The 23,335-nt window shown below is 37.6% G+C and overlaps 2 protein-coding genes across 3 annotated transcripts in view; one reads left to right on the forward strand and one right to left on the reverse strand.

Annotated features, from left to right (window-relative positions):
* LOC578509 (solute carrier family 2, facilitated glucose transporter member 10) lies at positions 1–22,051 on the reverse strand. 2 transcript variants are annotated; one of them, XM_030983483.1, is made up of 14 exons: positions 21,809–22,051; positions 20,081–20,178; positions 18,709–18,889; positions 18,196–18,312; positions 12,313–12,419; positions 10,579–10,662; positions 9,634–9,737; positions 7,780–8,062; positions 7,049–7,159; positions 6,368–6,484; positions 5,133–5,814; positions 4,373–4,495; positions 3,408–3,540; positions 1–2,916 (listed from the first exon to the last, which is right to left on the reverse strand). In XM_030983483.1, the coding sequence occupies exons 1-14, from the start codon at positions 21,861–21,863 to the stop codon at positions 2,802–2,804; spliced, it is 2,310 nt and encodes a 769-aa protein (XP_030839343.1). In that variant the 5' UTR covers positions 21,864–22,051; the 3' UTR covers positions 1–2,801. The 2 variants fall into 2 exon arrangements, with proteins under 2 accessions (XP_030839343.1, XP_030839342.1); XM_030983482.1 differs by having other exon boundaries at positions 1–2,919.
* The window catches only part of LOC100888495, a 12,462-nt gene continuing 11,176 nt past the window's right edge, over positions 22,050–23,335 (forward strand). Inside the window, exon 1 of the mRNA XM_030983481.1 lies at positions 22,050–22,235. Coding sequence (XP_030839341.1) covers positions 22,067–22,235 — 169 coding nt within the window. The 5' untranslated portion in view covers positions 22,050–22,066. The remainder of the gene's footprint in view (positions 22,236–23,335) is intronic.

Below are 23,335 nucleotides of genomic sequence, written 5' to 3' on the forward strand. Positions count from 1 at the left end.
TTAGTCTTAAAAATCTACTTTTAATCATATTTTGTTGTTAGTGCAAAGTTTGTGGCATCATATGAATTAAGCAGTGAATACACTGGGAAACGCAAGGTGAGATGGATAGAAGTCACCACACACACTATGTAAATAAAACTAATATATCATAATATAGACATTATGGAATGTTCCTAAGGCAATTGTTCAATACTGCAGAATCAATCTGCAAAGCAAAGTTTTCTGGTTTCTTGTATATTCCTATAGCAGAGATTAATGGCTGGGAATGTAGTAATTTATACAACTTTTATATGCATCCATTTGGTAATATAATGACAAAAGAGCTGATTTCATCATACAGTATCTATCTACCCAGCACTTTGTATAAGTTTGTAGTCAGCACTTTATACAGCTGGATTATTGCTATTTGGTACATGGACTTTGGTAGAAAAAATAGCATACTTTCTCATAATGTATAGAGAAAATAGCATACTTTCTCATAATGTATCAAATATAACTTGTCAATACTATGTACATGTAAATATACCAGCTTTGACCAATATTAATAAAGATATTCAAATCAAGCAACTTGTGATTTGTTTAGTCTGTTGACTGCAGTTTAACAACATTGTGACATGGTGTACCAGAATTAAGCTTTTCACAAATTATGGTACATGATTATCAACGTGAATGAGAACATTCTAAAACAGCATATTTCTTTTCAATATCATAGAGAATGACTTCTACTTACAATAAAAGATTTTACTGAAAAATGAATAAAGGGTTTCCAGCCTTTTATGAAAACAAATATCCCTGCTTTTTCTGTGAAAAAGTTTCAAAACTCCCGTGAAATCCAACTTTGATAGTGAAATACTATAGGAAAGCTGAAAAACGTTATGAATATCTCGAAGTTGTAATCACTACAGGTTTGGGCTCTTCAAATTGGCTGGATCGGTAATGTCTCTGTAGTGTAGTGGCGGACAACTTTCCCCGTTTGTTCCACACATGTGACAAAAGGGAGTGTTCTCCACGACTACGTCACAATCTACCGATCAAACTGCCAATTTGAGATTCGCATATTAGACTCAGTGATCTCATATTTTTAACATTCATAACTTTCTTATTATTGGTCCTAGTTTTTCAAACTTTTGCTATTCTATTTGTTATTTTTCTGCTTTTATACAAATGAACTTATTACGTTATTGGTTAGTGTTTTTACAGCAATCAGTCAACTTTGACTATTACCATCAACAATTTTTTTAAATTTTTGTTTATCATATGGAATAATACAAATGATTTCTCTCTTGTTTTGTGGTAGTACTTTTTTTTTTTTTCTTTTCTTTTAAATAATAATTATATTTTTGTTTGAAAATAAAATAGTATCATGCCAGGTTACAAGGGTTGCATACACACTATGATCTCACCAGTTTGGACACCTGGGGAGTGTTTCACAAAGATCCTAAGTTGAACTTATCTCTAAGTTGGATTTAACAATTATGGTTAGCACCTATGAAATATTTTGTAAAATTTATTTTAAAAGGCATGAAATGGGATTCAAATCATTCATATTTTCTATTATCAAGGGGATTTCATGTTCTTGATGTGGAATTTATATAAAGTCTAAAATACTTGAATTTTCGCTTTTTAATATATTTTATAATGCTACAAATGGCTCTCCATAATGTTTAAGTCTAACTTTGAGTTAAGTTTGACTAATAGGATCTTTGTGACACCCCCCTGATTTCAACTGATGGACAGCTGGGAACCGTGTAAATAAGGATTACACTAAGTCAGCCTACATTTATATAGCACATTAAACATGAGATATATAATTATGTATACAAAATATTTTACAAAGCCATTTGGTCCTTTAGAAGAAAATAAATTGCACTATAATCTATAAGGTTTTGTTTACTCAGCACGTACCTCGCACACTACGTTCAGCCGCTACCATTTGTATTATTGCTTTACATTGTCAAGTGTTACAGTAATTGTCAGAGTAAGTTTTCATGAGTAAAAGACAATAAATATTTAATATTCAACAGAACATGTGGCAGTCAGATGAGCATCTGACTGTCTTATTCTGTCGTATCATCAGTGATGAGTTGAGTAGGTGTGTAGCACATACAGGAAACAAACAGATACAATCAAGAGATGAGCATCTGACTGTCTTATTCTGTCGTATCATCAGTGATGAGTTGAGTAGGTGTGTAGCACATACAGAAAACAAACAGATACAATCAAGAGATGAGCATCTGACAGTCTTATTCTGTTGTATCATCAGTGATGAGTTGAGTAGGTGTGTAGCACATACAGAAAACAAACAGATACAATCAAGAGATGAGCATCTGACAGTCTTATTCTGTCGTATCATCAGTGATGAGTTGAGTAGGTGTGTAGCACATACAGAAAACAAACAGATACAATCAAGAGATGAGCATCTGACAGTCTTATTCTGTCGTATCATCAGTGATGAGTTGAGTAGGTGTGTAGCACATACAGAAAACAAACAGATACAATCAAGAGATGAGCATCTGACTGTCTTATTCTGTCGTATCATCAGTGATGAGTTGAGTAGGTGTGTAGCACATACAGGAAACAAACAGATACAATCAAGAGATGAGCATCTGACTGTCTTATTCTGTCGTATCATCAGTGATGAGTTGAGTAGGTGTGTAGCACATACAGGAAACAAACAGATACAATCAAGAGATGAGCATCTGACTGTCTTATTCTGTCGTATCATCAGTGATGAGTTGAGTAGGTGTGTAGCACATACAGGAAACAAACAGATACAATCAAGAGATGAGCATCTGACTGTCTTATTCTATCATATCATCAGTGATGAGTAAAGTAGGTGTGTAGCGTGAAAAGGAGCGCACACAACAGGAGTCACAAGATAAGCATCTCAAGGTACATCTGTCCCGGATGGATGACCTGCTGTAGAGAACAAGAAGAATTGACCAGAAAATGAATGAATTAATGGAAACAACATTTGAATCGGGCTATTATAACTGTCTATTTTATTCCCCCAAAGCAAGACCAATGCATACAACATATATGTATGCTAAAGGGAAACATTAGTTTGTAAAGTTCAAATCATAAAGGATATGTGCTTCTCTTTATCTCACTCTTCCATGCATACATTGAAGCATCGTTTTCTTTTACCATTAAAAAACAATCCAAAGTTTTTACAAGCTTCAATAATACTGTGGATGAGAAATAATTCAAAGGCAGAGAAATATTAAAATCATTAGTTCTTTATTCTTCAGGTTAATATTACACATATTTGCTAGCAACCATATCACTCTTTTGACAAAACATGGTGAACCTAAATTGAGAGAAAATCTGTTTAAGCTACTTGTTTTAATATAATATTGCAGTACAAATATTGGTAATTTGGCCAATAAAAAGCAAAGAATACTCACTTGCTACTCAGGTCTTCTGATATCTTTTCTAGACTACAGTTCTTTGTCTCAGGTATTGCAAGGTAGATAAATACAGCCGATACTAAACACACACCACCGTAGATCAGAAAGGTACAAGACACACCAAACTTTCCTAGTTTATAAACAAAATACAAGAGTGGTAGAAACATGTTTGATTTGGGGTAACTACATGTACATGTAGCATAGACATAGGATACAATACGGGCTCTGCTCCCTCAAAGTTTGGGCAGCTGCCACAATCTCAAGCGAATGAGATCGGAAAGGAAATTACTTTAGGCTGTAGGGGTCAGGGGTGGCAATCATGGGGGGATTGGGGGTCCCCTCCTCAATTTTTTAGTGGGAATAGTCTCCCCCCCCCCCCCTTCCTCCCTCCCCAGAAAAATTGACAAAGTGCAAAAAAAAAAAAATGTATAGCAAATACTGCAACACACTTTTAGGCTATGGAGGGCTCAAGAGTACAGCGTTTAGACTAATAAAAATGCAAAAAGTCTTCTCGCTCGGTTGCTACACTACCTAGCATAATATCCTTCAAAATGTACAAGTAAATATTGTAGAAAATCTGTTTTCCATTGGTATCATGTAACCACAGTTTACACTTTGCTCCCTCGTCCCTCGCATTTCTTCCCCTCCGGTCATGAAAAGAAATCACAGCCCCTGGAATACCTGATATCTCTCTTTAATGTGGTTCCTATACATATTTGTCTCCAATAAAGAACTATAGTACATGCACATGAAGTGGTATATTTACATACATAAATCTGTTTGTACATTGCAGGGAAATATTGAGAACACTATCTATCTGTAAGTGAACTATAGATACATGTAGCTTGAATCATAATATTTGAAATTCCAGAGGCCTTCTCATGCCATTATCAAGTCTTGGGAAAATTAAGAATCATACTCAATACTGGTCAGTGTAATGAAAAAGAGGCTCTTTAACTTACTTATAACATCAAGGAATGTCAGAGAAATGATGGCGTTTGTTCCCCAGTTGAAGACTGTCGTCAAAGACGAAGCCCGCCCTCTAACACCAGCTGGAAAGATCTCACTAATCACGAGCCAGGTGACTATTAGTACAAAACAAAACATCATCCATAAAAATAAGACATCATAGCTGCAGGACTAAATGACCAATTTACTAATCCAGAAAAGAACAACATATTCAAAATTATTACAACATTCTGAACTTCACACTGTTTTAATACTGTTTGTCTGATATATTTATTGATTGGTTTCTATCTCTTTCACTCTTGTTCTTATCAGTGCAATTTTCTATAAAATAATTTGGCCTCCCTTTTATATTTAAGAAAAAAATAAAAGAATAACTTGAGCCTTGTATCACACAAAAATAATAATAGAAATAAGACATTCAAATAAGTTGTGCGATATACACAAATTATTGCATGTAATTTGCTAAGAATAAGGTTGATTTTGTCACATATTGTGCAAGTTATTGTTGTAAACAAGAAACATTCAATTGAAGTGAATTGAATTGATTGAGCTGTCTATCTGTAAACAGAATTTTTTAGAATTTCATTTCTATTGGTAGATATATAACAAAATCTAAAATTTACATGATATAACATAATTTGATATTGGAGTAATATGATATATGCCCACTGAAGCAAGGTGGCAAGTACAATTGATCTAAAAGGCCTAGATCTACTTTCTTGGGCCAAATCTAAAAGACCTAGATCTACTTACTTGGGCCAAATCCAAAAGAGTATGCACCAACATAGAGGAGAAGTAATACAAGAGCTGACCACTTTGTGGATCCTGCTATATGGACCTCACTGCTTCCTTCATCTTCATCCGTATTGCTTGTAGTATCCGTGCCAGAATCTGCTTCATCAAGTGTAACAATAGAAGGATCTTCCAGTGCTACGTTGAGGTAAGTTCTTGAATTGAGCTGAGATGATGAACCCTGGTGAGCACCTAGGAGGGAGCCCTCTTGAGTTGAACGATGAATATTACGTCTCTCTCTTACACCATCAGAAGGGATGACATCTGAATGGTGCTGCTGCCCTCTATTGCTGACACTGTGTAAATCAGTTCTTTTCAGATGGTGAGTTACTTCCTTTATGCTCTCAGCTGGATGTTGACTACCCACTGGTAGAAGTGTGTTCCTATGCTCCAGTGAATGAAAGGGCGTTGGAGTATTCTTTGTGATTTCAACTCGATCTCCTATGCTGTAACGATGAACTTGATGCGAGAAAGGAAACAATGTCCTTGGGTGAGCTTCAGAATGCACAGGACCAACCTCTTCTCCAGATATAGGTTCAGTGTTTCTTACATGCCTCATGTGCAGTGTGGAATTTAATGAAATATTTTCTGCTGAAAGTGAGGTTGCTTGGCATGTATCATTGATGACTGTTGTTGGTATCGTCTGAATAGAAGTTAAATATGATTAGAAAAAAAAATAAGTATACATTTTAATCAAATAGATATAGCTGTAATCATGAAGCAGTTTGCAGTTGAAATAATAAATTCTGTAGGTATTTACTAGTATTCAAGATTATCTTTTCAAACACAAACAAACCATACACTATCTTTTTAGTTCACATGTTAAGGGCCTCAAAAAGCAAACATTTGAGACAATTTCACAACTTTTGTCTTCATAATGTAGCGTGATCTTGTCTATCTGGGGTAGTCATCAAGCTATCAAGCTTTCTATACTTTGTCAACCCTCCTGTTTGATGTTTTTGATTAGTTACAGCCAGCCTTACTTTATTCGACATTATATTCTTTTGAAATGTGTAAAATCTGTAATGTTTTGTTTGTTACATATTTGTAAAAATGCAAAAGAAAAAGAAAATCAAACAGAAATAAATAAATCAAATCAAGTGTTTCTGAGCAGGACATCTCATGAATAACATGTGAATTCATCTGTGTTTCAATACTGTTGTATAAAAACATTATAATGCCCTTTGTATGCTGACCTGTGTTATGATGCCAAGTATGATAATGAAGAGAGCCATCAATCCAGAACCACAGAGAAGAAAACACCTTCTACCAAACTTATCTACCAACATCAGACAACAACAGGTTGTTATTACCTACATGGTACAGGATGCAAGCAGGAGAGAGAGAGAGAGAGAGAGAGAGGGAGAGGAGAAGAGAGAGAGAGAGAGAGAGAGGGAGAGGAGAAGAGAGAGAGAGAGAGAGAGAGAAGAGAGAAAGGGGAGGAGAGAAAGGGAGAGGGGCAAACTCAGGCAGATATGGACAAGGATATAAATAAAGGAGAGAGAGGGAAAGACAAAAGAACATAACGGTCAAAGTTGGGCAAGAAACATAGAGAGAGAAAAAAAGACTAATAATGGGGGTTCCATTAATGTATAGTGTTATTGTAATGAAGCAGGATACCCTGTCAAATAACCCACAATCTCTAACCTTTGATATTATTTTTAATATATCTAATAACCATTGATAATTGATAGTAGAAAGTTATCACTTTAGAGATGTCATTACTTTGGGCATCATCCATACAAATCTGTCTATCTCTACCACTATATGATCAACACATTAAAGGTCATCCTATTGATCTATTTCGATGGATGCACTACCCTTGACATTATGACATGAAAATATATTTGACACAACCTTTCAAAATCAATATCTACCTTGACTATTCCTACTCCAAGAGAAGCAACTGTTGCTGACATATTATCCTCAAAGCCTAGATTCTCCAAGACAGTTGGAGCATAGTAGACTACATTGGTCTGCCCAGTTATCTGAAAAACAGCAAAGGTAAACAAAGTTAATTATAACATATAACTCTGTATCCTAACATTCTGAATAAAGATGTTTACTACAAGAAGAACATTTAAGGACCATGTTCATTCAGTCATGTTCCTTTCCACTCTTTTGCTCCCACTGTTTCAATGTATTGCTTGTTATATGAAATCAATTAATGTTTGACTTTACATGAATGAAATTATCATACAAGTTCAAATAAGAGTAACAGCAAACAATCCAATCGTTCAGACCCATCTATCTCAATTCACTATGTCATTACATCCCAACTCTATTGAAACATTAACATTCAATCATTTCTTATTTAGTATATCAAAAATGCCCATTGAAATGAACTGCATATATAAACCCATGGAATGTTATTAGAAAAACAATTAAAACAGTAATTTACCTTTTGGAAAGTTATTTTTAGCCCTTTTTTGCTCAAAACAATAAAAGAAAGTAAGTGGAGAAAGTCCATGTGCACCCTATAAGCACCTTGTGTCCCAGAATACAGAACAATTTCTTCTGAGAATATTTCCAAGCATTTGACAATCATTTTGTAAATATGCAATGTAGTCTTGACATATAAATTTATATAAAACAGCTCATGATATACTTGTTGAAAGAAGACTAAAGCAGTTCCAATGCCCATTCTCCATCTCATGTTGTCCACTGATTGGAATAAATGAAGAATGGAATACGTCCTCTCTAATGATACAGATCTCTGGATTGCAGAGAGTTCTTCTGAAACGTGATCGGATCCACGGAGCTTCTTTAGGACCTTCTCTGCTTGTTGATTGTGTTTCTGTTGGACCAGGAATCGAGGGCTTGGTGGTAGCAGGAACATGCCCACGCCTTGGCACAGTGCTGGTACAGCAGACAAGGCAAACATATATCTCCTACATAGAAATACATGACAAACATATGTAAGAATAAATACATATATGTGATTGTGGCTTTCCTATCAAACACCAAATCCTATATATACCTATACCTTTACCAACTCAAACATGACAAAGAAATCTTAAAAGATTTATAAAGTCAATCTTTCACAACTAAGTTGTATTGTAACTCCATGGATCTATTTTAAAGGTAAAAGGCAAACAAAATTGCAAGTCAATATATTTTTTTTTTTCAGTTCAGTTCATTTATTTTCCACAATATACCAGGCATACACAAAAATATGTTTGCATCCCCTGTCAATAGACATAGTAGTTCACCTCAAATTGTTCTAATTTTGTTTTAAAGCGGGACAGCACTTCTTGTAGCTACTTGCTCCCTCTATATAGCAAACAATGCCTATTAGCAGTACCTGTTCGTCCCCCATGATCCCTTTTTACTTATGTTAATTGAGAGCTGATTTGATGGATAACCACCTGCCAGTGACCATGCAGGGAGGTCTAATCCCTCCTGGCCAAACTAGTGAGGACAGGCTTTATTGCTATGTAGGTAAAGCCTTATATTATAAAGCCCACAAATTATCAAACTGCTGAACTCTAAATAGTGAATTGAAGATTAATGTTTGAATGTTGCCTATAAATGTGGAAATCTATTTATTCTTGCCTCAAAATTCTTTTCTTTAAATCAATCATTCTGAAGTGCATTCCCATTAACTTGGATAAAATAACTTTTCAATTACATTTTCAATTTGTTTTATATTATACCAGCTCTGTGTTTGTGTTCCTCTCTCTCTCTCTCTCTCTCTCTCTCTCTCTCTTTGTTCTTCTCTCACTCTCTCTCTATCTCTCTCGCTCCCTCTCTCTCTCCCTCACACTCCCTTCTCTTCTCTCCTTCTCTCTCCACTCCCTCTCCCTCAACATTCCTTTTCTTCTTTCCTTATCTCCCGCTCCATATTTGCTTTATTTCTGTCTTCCCTTTATGAGTTTAATTGAGGTAGTCTTTGAATTATTGTTAAATAACGAACTGTAAATATGTTTGTTTTTTTTTAAATATTTTTAAAATAAAATCTCTGTAAATCATGCATGCAATTCAGCCATTGGCTGCGATATGTTGATGAATAAATACCATACTATTATATACATGTAACAGCTGCCATTGACTTCATATTGGTTTTGTAAGACAGATCAACCAAGGACTGAACAATCTTGCTGTCAATAATCATGAATTTCATCAGATCCAGTCTTTATTTAAACATATTTGTGGCTTACACCCAGTATAAGATCGATTGATCGATCTGTAATTGAAAAATAAGTCAGAAAAAATCTTGGAACCAGCAGGACCTGCCACAAATGTATTTAAATAATTGAAATTTCTCCCAGGAAGCATAACATTTATAAAAGATCCAGTCTTGTTATCACAGGTCATATAGACTGTCTGAATAGGTACTTCTCATCAAAATTACAGCATCATGAACTAATAGAAACCCTCATCACATATTTATATTGAGTAAGGGAGTAAGATTGAAAGTTATTTCTTACTCCCAAGACAAAGAAAGCTTTACATGACTTACCATCCTGATATGACTTTGATGAAGCAGAAGTTGACCACGTATGCCAAGAGAAGACCCAAGGTGATACCTAACTCATTGATAGATACTAACTGACCTCTTCTCTCCTGAAACAAACAACACATTATAATCATTCTAATCTTTCATTTCAATTCAATCTTGAAGACACAATTAAGTGATACATACAATAATAACAACAAGGCTACAATATCTATGTATGAAAATAAATCACATAAAAACTGCCATTTTTAATTAAATACATATCCTTACAGATATTTGATGAACTAGCTATCACACCAAGATATATGCTTAATTTGATATTTCAAATGTACAGGCACCGTATGTAAAATTTTATTTGTTGTATTGTTATACTTATGTTTTTATACTGTCATTGTATTATGCAGGGGGTTCTTGAAAAGCAGATCCTCTGGCTTCCAGTGGAACTGAATGGAACTGCCCTCTTGAAAGAATTCATGAACAAATAAAATAAATAAATAATAAGATAACTATACAACAAAACTGTCAGACTTTGCTAATATTGAGTGACAAAGCTATGCTTACATATTCAATTGAACGAGGGGCCGCTGGTAAATAATATACAACAGTTGAAGCACTGAATCGTTTCCATCTCCCAATAAAGAAGCTATCTACATGTATGTATGTATGCTTAAATTACTGTTGATCTGTCTACCACATAATGAATGGTGGTGGTGGTTATTTTACCCGACTGCTAAGAAAGCATAAATGCTTGTAAGAAAGCATTAATGCTTGTAAGTACGCAACCAGACGGCCAACAGCTTTAGGTCCTCTCTGAGGGACCTGGTAATGAGGATTAATACTTTACCAAAGGGCACTGGCTCATCGCCTTGGTATCGAACCCGGATCACCGGATTACGAGACCACTGCTCTACCGACTGAGCTATCGCGCCTCCCCATGTTCAAACATACCTTTGGAGATATTTCTGATATGTAGATACACTCTCCTATTGCAGATAGTGATACAGCAAAGCCAACTATCAGGCGACCAATAATCTGCATAAACAAACAAACAAACAAAATACATCATCATACAGGCTACACCTTCAACAATCTGAGTAAACAAAGAAACAAAATACATCATCATACAGGCTACACCTTCAACAATCTGAGTAAACAAACAAACAAAATACATCATCATACAGACTACACCTTCAACAATCTGAGTAAACAAACAAACAAAATACATCATCATACAGGCTACACCTTCAACAATCTGAGTAAACAAAGAAACAAAATACATCATCATACAGACTACACCTTCAACAATCTGAGTAAACAAACAAACAAAATACATCATCATACAGACTACACCTTCAACAATCTGAACAAACAAAGAAACAAAATACATCATCATACAGGCTACACCTTCAACAATCTGAGTAAACAAACAAACAAAATACATCATCATACAGACTACATCTTGTAATTTTTTTCTGACGCCAATAATTTTGTGTGTCTGACATTCACTCTACTGTAATATAGAGTGTAATGCATACAACTCGCAGTGGGGAGTATTTGCCAGTAATTGTGCAATAGGTATTTAATTTCTAATTATTTCATATTTAATTGTGAATTAAAATTTAATTAATAGCATTGAATTTTAAAGAACAAGCAATACTTGAAGATGAATGAATTCACACTGATCACCTATTATTTAGCCAGTGCGATATGTTTATTTTAATTTTTTTTATTATCAACAAATTTCAATATTCTTCACAAATTTGCAATGTAATTCACTGTATTTCTTAATCCATTATGAAATTCAATTCCAATATTTCCAATATGTTTTACCACAAAATATGACACAAAATCAACCCTTCGGCATGCCAAATTCGTAATAGTAATGGTTTTGATGATTAATTTCAATAGTATATTTTTAGAATGTTTCATTTAAGATTTTCATTGCTTACTAATTGAAAATAATGATAGTTGCCATAATAATTGTCATTTGATCACTTTTATTTGAATTTCAATGTTGATTGCCTAGACTGTTTTAATATATTATTGTATAGTTGCTTTTATCATGTATATACGTTGTAAACTGTTGTAACCATTGCAATTCAGTCTTTGGACTGCGAGAATGGATAATTATCAATAAAATCCTTCAATCAATAATCAATCAACATCTTCAACGATTGACAAATTTCATATTCAACCAACAAAATCATTTTCCTTGTTATCAACATTTTCAAGTGATACCTAGTACCACATCATATACAAAGGTTTATAAGCTTTCATCTACAGTTAACTACTAAATAATTCATACCCTTACCAAGTTTTTTAATTGTTGAAGTACTGTATGTATGGTTCTTCATAAAAAACATATACATTACTTACCGGTACAGAGTATTAAAAAAAAAATTGAAATACATAAATACATGTAGAAGGGTAATATTACAGATAATATGAATTCAATAAAATTAACAAGGAAATTAGTTAAGAAAGCAAATTTATGTCAAATGAGGGGTCAACAAAAAGGTATATAGAAAAGTATTCAACAAAGGCCTTTATTCAACCAGTTCACCTTTCATTCTTAAGTTACCAAAACACAAAGAACCTCAAATTTACAAGGGGTATGAATAATTCAGTTATCATCTTGTCAAGAAATCGAGTATACAAATACAAATTCAGATCTGAGCTTACCAAAACTGGGTATGATACAGAAGCTGAAAGAACAATAGCTCCCATAATGAAAACCAATGAGTTCAGAATGATGGCCCATCTCCTCCCTATCTTGTCAATCACAAATCCTGCAATAAAACAAAGATACATGATGTACAAAAAGTGGGCTTAAAAATCACCTGATGCTCAATGTATATTGTTAAATTTCAATGTTCTTTTTATACAATGCATGAAAAATGAATAATCACGCTGTGCCACATTGTATGTTCCATGGCACCATGAAGTTGTGTGATCTAATGTAAGTTAACATTTAATATTTCTTTAATCTTAAGTATGTTCAATATCAATTTAAATTATTTGTATGCACCTTGAGCATCTCTAGAGATGGATATGATGCGCTTTATAAATATTGTTCTTATTATTATTACATCAAGGCATTTCATGTTATTTCAAAGAATGAGGTCTCTAGTGACACAGTGGGAGCACAATACACATCTGCCTTCATACTTTAGAATTATCATCTATGCTGTTTTGAATTATGTTATCATGCTTAGGGTCTCAAGAGGTCTATTGTCTGTTTAGAGCCACAAGGGTTGTTAACTCTGTGTTAAAGTATAGCCCTTCTGGCTCCAGACATACAATATCATATAACCATTAAAGGCATCAGTGATGGTACATTAATATTCTATACAAAAGGGTAGGATTGAACTACATGTTATAAATATGACATATTCCTGGTTTCTTATGATCTTTCTTGCAAATGCCATTGTAAATTCTAAATTACTTCATTCAAAGAATTATAACCAACAACTTGATCTACAAAGAACAGTCTGTCTATGAGTATTGCATTGTAATAGATGATTTTGAAGTAAGCGCATATTACTACTACTTGCTTCCTTAAAAGTGAAGTGAACAAATGACCTCTAACTGACTAACTTACCTTCTAGTAGTGATCACTAACTGACTAACTCACCTCCCAGTATTGATCACTGACTAACTCACCTCCTAGTATTGACCCTATAGTTGCTCCTATAAGCAGTGAACTGACTACGAACTCTTGCTCAAAACAAGACAGCGACTATATGACTATTAACTCACCTCCTAATATTGACCCTATAGTTGCTTCTATAAGCAGTGAACTGACTACGAACTCTTGCTCAAAACAAGACAGCGACTATATGACTATTAACTCACCTCCTAATATTGACCCTATAGTTGCTCCTATAAGCAGTGAACTGATTACGAACTCTTGCTCAAAACAAGACAGCGACTATATGACTATTAACTCACCTCCTAATATTGACCCTATAGTTGCTCCTATAAGCAGTGAACTGACTACGAACTCTTGCTCAAAACAAGACAGCGACTATATGACTATTAACTCACCTCCTAATATTGACCCTATAGTTGCTCCTATAAGCAGTGAACTGACTACAAACTCTTGCTCAAAACAAGACAGCGACTATATGACTATTAACTCACCTCCTAATATTGACCCTATAGTTGCTCCTATAAGCAGTGAACTGACTACGAACTCTGGCTCAAAACAAGACAGCGACTATATGACTATTAACTCACCTCCTAATATTGACCCTATAGTTGCTCCTATAAGCAGTGAACTGACTACGAACTCTTGCTCAAAACAAGACAGCGACTATATGACTATTAACTCACCTCCTAATATTGACCCTATAGTAGTAGCTGTCTGTCGCGAAGCGACAATGACCGCCTTCATTTTCACTTTACAGCTGTTCTCCATACAGCTCGCTGGCCTGCAGCAGTTGTCCAAGTCTTGGTTTCAATTTGCCTCCGCTTAAGGTTCCTCTTGATCGTGTCCTTGTAGCGAAGCCGTGGACGACCAATCCCTCTTTCGCCAGCGGGTAGTTGCGAGAATAGTACTTGCTTTGGTAACCTCTCAGAGGGCATCCTGATGACATGGCCTGTCCATCGTAGGTTCTTCCTGATGAGCAGGTCCTCCATAGAAGGAAGGTTTGCTCGCTCTAGTACCTCTTTGTTGGTCACCTTGTCCTTCCAACTGATTCTGATGATTGCTCGAAGGTGTCTCATCATGAACGCGTGAAGTTTCTTTACTTGACTTGTGTAGAGAGTCCAGCTTTCCGCACCGTATAAGAGAGTGGATAGGACGATAGCCCTGTAGATTTTGCACTTCACTCTTGTTGAGACATGATGGTTGTTCCATAGCCTGGTTCGCAGTCTTCCAAAGGCACTGCTGGCCTTTGACATTCTTTTCACAGCTCAGAGTCGATGCGTCCGTCTTTGGATATAGTGCTGCCGAGGTAAGTGAAGTCATCTACCTGGTTTAGGGCTGTCCCATCCACTAGGATCTCCTCCTCCTCTCGGTGGTCTGTACCTGGTTGGAATAGTACTTCAGTCTTTTTGATGTTTATTTGTAGACCGAACTTCTTTGATGCTGATGAAAATGTTGCATCTGCTCTGGTGTATGAGAAACAAGAGCACTGTCATCTGCAAAGAGGAGTTCCCTCACGAGAATCTGTGTAGACTTCGTCTTAGCTTTGAAGTGTGCGACATTGAATAGGTCGGCGTCTTGACGCGATTGTATGTAAACGCCTTCCTCAAAATCCGCAAAGGCCTCCTCCAGCATCGCCGAGAGAAAGATGGAGAACAGCGTAGGGGCCAACACACATCCTTGTTTTACACCGTTACTTACAGGGAAGCTATGGGATGTTTCGCCTGCTTCCTTGACTTTAGCCATCATACCCGTATGTAAGGACTCTACCATTCCGGTGAACTTCTCGGGACATCCATACTTTCGTAGTAGTTCCCAAAGACCTGTCCTACCAACAGTGTCAAAGGCTTTCGTGAAATCGACAAAAACCACATAGAGGGATCGGTTGTGCTCAATGCACTTCTCCTGTAGTTGTCTGAGGCAGAAGATCATATCTACTGTGCTGCGGTTGTTCCTAAATCCGCATTGCGTCTCCGGCAATATATCTGGTGCTATGTGGGTATTCAATCTGTTCAGAAGGATCCTGGCAAAAACTTTCCCTGCTATTGACAATAGCGATATTCCTCTGTAGTTTCCACATTGAGTTCTATCTCCTTTTTTGAAGATGGCGACAATATTAGCATCCTTCCATTCCTGAGGTACGGAGCCTTCTGCCCATGCTTGTTGTATCAGCATTAGTAAACTGTTGGTTAGTGTGGCTCCTCCGTGCTTCCATATCTCGCTTGGTATCCCATCCACTCCGGGTGCCTTGCCATCACCCAAGGAGGCAATTGCCAGGTTTAGCTCTTTTCGTGTTGGAATATCATCGAGTGCAGTAACTACAGGTCGCTGGTTGATCCTATCACGCGCTGCAGGCTCGATATCTCCTGGCTGGTTGAGTAGTGTCTCAAAATGCTGCGACCATCGTTCAAGCACCCTTTTGTTGTCTGAAAAGGTTGTGTTACCGTCCAGGGACTTGAGATGAACTGTACTCCTAGTCTGGGGGCCCCAGACTTCTTTCAGTCCAGTGTAGAAGGACTTCATGTCATTATTGTCTGCGGAGCGCTGCAGGTCTTCTGCCTTTTTCTCCCACCAGGTGGTTTTCATTTTCCGTGTGTACCTCTGCAAGTGTCTGCAGGCTTCCTTGTACGCGGTGGTGGTTGACCTGGTGCTTCTAGTCTGTAATACACGTTGGTGTGTTTCATTCCTTTTCTTCATGAGTATCAGAAGCTCGGAGTCTTCTGGGTCAAACCAGTCCTGGTGTTTTCGCTCTGGTTTACCGAGGGTGTTGCTCGCTGTGTCATATACTACTTTGCTGAGTGATGCCCAGGTCTGATCAACTGTCATTCCCTCTTGCACTCCCCAAGTCGCCAGAGCTTTCTCCATATCTTGCTCTAGCTTTAGCCGTTGTGTGTTGACGTGTAGCCGGTCTGTGTTCAGCTTTGCAAGTTTAGTAGCTCCTTGCTTCCTACGCTTTGAACGTAAAGCAAATGCAATCTTTGATCTTAGTAGCTGGTGATCGGTCAAGCAGTTAGCTCCACGCATAGTTCTTGTGCTGTGAACATCCATTCTGTCTCGTTGTCTTGTTATGATGTAATCAATCAGGTGCCAATGCTTAGAGCGAGGGTGCATCCAGGTGGTTTTGTGTTCTTCCCTCTGCTTGAACACGGTGTTTGTCAGTAGGAGTTCGAACTCAGAGCACAGCGCTAGAAGTAGCTCACCATTGGTGTTGCATTTACCGATTCCGTGCCTGCCTAACACCGACTGCCATTTCTCATAGTCTCGTCCTACCCGGGCATTGAAGTCTCCCATCAATATCAGCTGATTGTAGAAGTTCTCCTTTGTTTCATCCGGACTCGTCATGGTTGGTGCGTATACACTGATGAGAGTAGCATTTCCCTTCTTCATCAGTGGTACTGTCATTGTCATAATTCTATCATTCACCGCTTTAGGCATTTCTGTGAGCTTCGCTAAGATCTCTTTTCTGATGGCGAATCCCACTCCAGCCTCTCGTCGTACCCCATCCGGCTTGCCGCTCCAGAAGAATGTGTAGCCCATGTCATCGAGCCTACCTGACTCGGAGAAACGTGTTTCACTCAGAGCAGCAATGTCAATTTTGTACTTCTCCAGCTCCATGGCTACAAGGGCAGTCCTTCTCTCTGGCCTTCCAGTTCCTTCCCGATCGAGGAGTGTCCTGACATTCCACTGTCCAAACGTCATTGTAGTAATTCCGCTGGTGTCATCTTTTTGTTGTTGTTGTTTTTGTTTGCTTCCTAGCATACTTGGCACTGTCGACGGAAGTCCTGATCTAACAGCGCGGTCCTTGTTAACCCGGAAGACGACCGAACCGGTATGAAGTTTCATACTGTTGCGCATAGTGAAGGCTGCTTGCAAAGGTGGATAAGTACCGGTAGCTCTTGCAAGTTACTACCGGCACTCTCTCGGGGAACTGGTGGCAGTTTCACACCGGCGAGGACAAACCAGGACGGGTGTGAACCACTAGACCCTGCAGTGACTGGTCGAAGGATGTCGGGAGTTCCGTATCGTCAATCGCCCTCAATGCTGTCACGGTAGCATGGTTTTCTGTTAGGGTTTGCTCCCTTAGCCTTAGTTAGATTCTAAAGAGAACCTGAACCACAGGGCAGTGGTTACAACTAAGCATGGCAAAACCAATTAACAATTATTAAAAGAATGAGGCGATTACAATTACTCTTATGATAAGAGTACTAATTGAACCAACAAAATATTACCTTACTTTATTGATTATATCTCTATTCAGTGCTGTGATAAAAACACTGATTATAGTAGAGAAACAAAGATTTTTTTTCTCGAAATAAGTGCAAGAATATTAAGGAGATTAAGGGCAGATCGAATTACCTTAGGATATCAAACTAATTTAAATAATAAATTGAGTAACTGATTATAATATATTATGAATCAATTGATTTGATCTGCAGTAACCTTTAAGTAAGCTATATGGTAATGCAGCAGAATTAATGATAGTCTATCGTATATATATATATTGAGGAGGTATCAGCAATTAAGGTAGACTAAACTATAAAAAATATTTAAAAAAAAAAATTAAAAAAAAAAAAGATAAAGACGTATGACATGAAAAGAATATAATCGAAATGTCCGACTAAGTTCCGTGGCACAAACTCGGCATTATTGGACAAACCTACCATTGGAGAAACCTAACAATTACAGAGCTTGGTCTTGTTGCTCTGTTCGCCAGCAGTTTAAGGATAAGCAGTTTGACCCTATAGTTGCTTCTATAAGCAGTGAACTGACTACGAACTCTTGCTCAAAACAAGACAGCGACTATATGACTATTAACTCACCTCCTAATATTGACCCTATAGTTGCTCCTATAAGCAGTGAACTGACTACAAACTCTTGCTCAAAACAAGACAGCGACTATATGACTATTAACTCACCTCCTAATATTGACCCTATGGTTGCTCCTATAAGCAGTGAACTGACTACAAACTCTTGCTCAAAACAAGACAGTGAAAATTCTTCCTTCAGCTGTAGAAGAGCACCAGACATAATACCTACAAATTTACAAACCAAGATAAGAGAGGGTTAATTCACTGATCCTTTATAATACAAGAAAAAATTGTGTTTGACTAAATCAACTACCGGTATTAAACCTTCTAAAACATTATTAGGATTTTTTCTTCTTTCAAATTAAGTATGATCCCATTCTTAGTCTTAATCATCAATATCCATCATCATCACAAAATAATCATCAGCTAAAAGCCAATACATCATCATCAAGAACATCATGATTATATCATAATTGCATTGCTTGTATTAACACCACCACCACCATCATTATAATCATCAACAACTTATTAATGTCTTGAATTCATCTTTATGAAAGCCATATCATTCCATAACAGTCAACATTAACCTTGACTAATGAAAGTTTGAAACAAACTATTTACCAATATCATAGCCGAATAGAACACCTCCGAGAGCTGCCATCGCTGCTGCAACTACCAAATATACAGTAGGCTTTCCTTTAGGATGGGGTGGGTTTATATTGACTATTGAAACGTCATGATCTACATCAATAACCTGTTCCTCACGTGTTAACATCGATGTATTAAGGATATCCTGCTGTACCTAAACAGGAATTAAATAACAGACAATATTTAATTTAGATCATATTAAAGTAGGCTGGTTAATGATGGATGTAGAAAAAAAGCATCATAGTGCAGCTAGTTGAGATACATTTATCATCAATCCATGTAGTTGCTCCAATTAATGAAAACAATGGTCTATTTCATCCTGTGAAATTATAATTTTAGAGCTCTTCAATATGCTGCTACCATGTAGTGGAAACCTACATTATAATCATTTCTAAAAATCATTAAAAGAAGTGGGTAATTTATTCACTGTAGATTTGCTTTTTATGAGATAATAAAATTACTTTATCAATGGACAAGGGTTACTGTTAATGTACAAAGCTGCACCTTTAAAAGATTGATGTTCAAATAAATCTAAATGGTTTTATATCATCAAGATCAATGTGATCTAATGTATTAACATACAAATAACCTCTCACCAATATATCTCTAAAACACCATTCATCCAAAAACCACTGCCAAACTCACCTAAATCCTCTCTCCTAAATCTCCAACACAGAAGTAGCAGAGCCCTAAATCAATACGACTGACTCAGACCATGTCCAGTGCCGGTCTGTCTGTCTTTTATGGTACACTGCTACATGTATGTAGCATCATACGAACTGAACATTTTTTGGCAAAGTATATTCAAATGAAATACATCGTACACCAAAAGCAAAATAGGATTTAAGAGTAAGACTTGAATATTCAAAAGAAAGGAGAAGAGAACCAATGATTAGGGAGAAGTGGAAATACTAATGCATTCACACAAGACCATGAATAAAGAATGAGAAGAGAACAAGGAACGTCACACCAGGTGAGATGGAAGACTTGGTACGTAGAGGAGATGAATGGAGAAAGAAATTGGGATGAGTAACTGAAGTAAATGAATTACATGTAAGTGACTAAGCAAATTATAGCTCAAGAAGAGACTAGAGAAACAAAGAGTAATTCTGTAACAAATACAAGTATGGCATGATTTTAATTTGAAGTCTTGAATGTTAATTTTAAATTAGTTTGTATTAGAAGTTCACTTTTGCAAGTAGCCTATATACCCTCACACAGTCACGTACAGTCACTCATAAGTGATAATGTACCAATTCACTAAATATAAATATACACATTACACAGTTACAGATGGTAGAGGGAATTTAGTTTTTCAGAAACACTCATTCGTTTGTATATTTACCATATTGGACAGTTGATCTGATCTGCGAACATCAGGATGCTCATCCATGATTTCTTCTTCTTGGTCATTTTCACCTCCAGCTGGCCTTAAAAGCTTCACTAAAGAAAATAAATGTACAACTTTGATTCATTTATTTAATTACCTCACTTAAACCGAATGTAGGTATATACTGCTAATTGCAGAGTTACAATTTATTGAAGGAGATACACTTTTTGATTTGAAGGAGATACAGGGGGGGGGGGGTGGTACATAGGGGGTATTGTGTGTCCGGACCCTTGTGGATAGAACACAAAAATGTGCATCAAAATTCAAACAGACTACCCAGGACTGTCAACTTTGGAGAACTGCTTCGAGGGAGATCGTATGCAATTTTTTGGGGCTCAACAGGGAAGGGGAGGGGGGATGTTGAGTAAGAAAAAAAAATTAAAAAAAATTGATGTGCTCACTAACCTCCCCCTCCCCCCTCCCCCTCCCCCCTCCCCCTCCCGAGCGAAGCATGAAAGCTTTGACGTTTCATCAAATTATTAGAGAAAGATGACGATTTGTGTACCGTTCTCGACTCTAAATCCTTGTCTAGATTTAGTTCCCACTTCCCGCGCGAAAGCTTGAACATTTAATTAAATGTATCATTAGGGAAAGAGGACGATTCGTTGGACCGTTCTCGACTTTTAATCCTTGTCTGAATTCAGTCCCCCCCCCCCCCCCCCCGCTCCCGCGCGAAAGCTTTGATCATTTGAGAAAGAAGATGATTCGTTGGATCGTTCTTGACTCTTAATCCTTGTCTGGATTCAGTTCCCTCCCCCCCCCCCCCTCCCGTGCAAAGCGTGGAAGCTTTGACCTTTCATTCAATTATTAGAGAAAGAAGACAATTCGTTGTACCGTTCTCGACTCTTGTCTTTGTCTGCTCCTTTTTCTTCCTACGTCCTCTCCCTTTTTTCTCTTCTCTCTCTCTCTCTCTTTTTATTTGGCAGGCGTTTTTTTGGGGGGGCGACCGCCCCCATTGCCCCCCCCCCCCTGGCTACGCACCTGACCTTGGAGGAAGGGTGTGTTGGCGGGAGTCTCCCACTACGAGCTGGTGGGACGGGGGGAGAATGAGCGTGGTGCCGTGAGACTCCCTCCAAATGCATGGAGGGTTGACAGCCCTATAGCGCTGCATGCTTACCTCATATGCCATGGTTTCATGCCTGATCCATGACAACGGCCAGCATGCCACTCAACTAACTGTATAACTAAGGTCAGGAGGCGAGTTGGCTCAGACTCAGTCGGTAAAGTGTCTGCCTGTCGAACCAAAGATCCCGGGTTCGACTCCCATGCACCCAGGCGGATGACTGAAGCCTGCATGTGTTGTGTTAACGTGCCCCTTCCCTTGTTCATAGATGCAGGTTATGTCAAGTGGAAAACACTTCGTCCCTCGGATAGGACATGAAATGGAGGCCCCGTGTACAGGAGAGTCACAACCCTTGCATGTTAAGAACCCATTGCACTATTCGTATTACTATTAGGGTAGGGGGGGAACCCCGGTGTAATATGGTCCACCTGCACACCCAGGCCGAGTATACGGCATCTGCAAGAGTCTTCAGCATTGAAGGAGGCAGATTATCTTGAAGAAGAAGAACTAATAAAATGACCCTTCGATCACCACACATATATACTGTCACAACAAACAAAAGAGGTCTAGATCTAGATCTATATCCCTCAGAATCAGATCGGCATCATGCATGCACTCACCTGTATCTTCTAAATCCTCTTCGGAACCTTGTTCTTGCAACCTATGATACTCCATCTCGACTTCACATGTAGTGGAGTATTAAACTCATAGATTTTAAATCAAATCCAGTCCCATTTCCTACAGACTTTGCTGAGACTTAATTCAGCTGTAGACCTATATCATGCATCATCATAGTGCCCGCCCGTTGCCGCTCGATCTCGATCAGCTGCATCGCATATCGACATCCGGCGATTATGTAATGGCATGATGATGTAAACATGGCCGCTCCCACCACGCTGAAAACACCACAATTCGATGTCGCCTACTCCAAGAATTTCGGTTATGTGTATACAAAACAGGCAGCAGAAACGATAAAGGAACACCATGAATTGGATAAAACACTGCGCTTTGTTTCCCTGAAAACGTCCATACAGTTTGGAACAACCCGTAAGTAATAGAGCTGTATGCCCGTAAAATGAATGCGTATTCTTGCCATTGTCGCCGCCAGGGGTTTAGGCGGCCGGCGGGGTGCCCTCTGCAGAGACTCCCGTACCCGTTAGCGTTCCGACGCGTATAGACCTACTTAGTGGATGATGGTTGTGATGATGTTGATAATAATATAGATGATGATGTTGATAATAATATAGCTGGTGATGTTGATAATAATATAGTAATAGATGATGATGATGATGATGATGATGATGATGATGATGATGATGATGATGATGATGATGATGATGGTGGTGGTAATGATGATGATGATGGTGATGATGATCGATGATGGTGATGTCTGATTGTGATGATGGTGATGATAATGATGATGCTGATGATGATGATGATGGTGATGTTGATGATGATGGTGATGTTGGTGATGATGATGGTGATGATGATGATGATGATGAAGATTGTTGATGATGATGATGATGATGATGTTGATGATGATGATGATGATGATGGTGATGATGGTGATGATGATGATAATGATGAAGATTGTTGATGATGATGATGTTGATGATGGTGATGATGATGATGATGATGGTGATGATGATGATGTTGATGATGATGATGATGATGATGGTGATGTTGATGATGATGATGGTGATGATGATGATAATGATGAAGATTGTTGATGATGATGATGATGATGGTGATGATGATGATGATGATGATGGTGATGTTGATGATGATGGTGATGTTGGTGATGATGATGGTGATGATGATGATAATGATGAAGATTGTTGATGATGATGATGATGGTAATGATGATGATGATGATGATGATGATGGTGATGTTGATGATGATGGTGATGTTGGTGATGATGATGGTGATGATGATGATGATGATGAAGATTGTTGATGATGATGATGGTGATGATGATTACAATTTTTGATGATGATGGTGATGGATGCATGTGACCAGGAATCAAGATGGTGATCGATGATCAGGATAGTGATGATGGTGATGGTGATCGTGATTATGGTAAAGATGGTGCTGATACTTGATAATGATGATAATGATGAAGGAAATTTTCAAGCTACAATGCACT

The sequence above is a fragment of the Strongylocentrotus purpuratus genome, unplaced genomic scaffold (assembly GCF_000002235.5).
Source record: "Strongylocentrotus purpuratus isolate Spur 01 unplaced genomic scaffold, Spur_5.0 spur5_scaffold_13, whole genome shotgun sequence".
Taxonomy (NCBI): domain Eukaryota; kingdom Metazoa; phylum Echinodermata; class Echinoidea; order Camarodonta; family Strongylocentrotidae; genus Strongylocentrotus; species Strongylocentrotus purpuratus.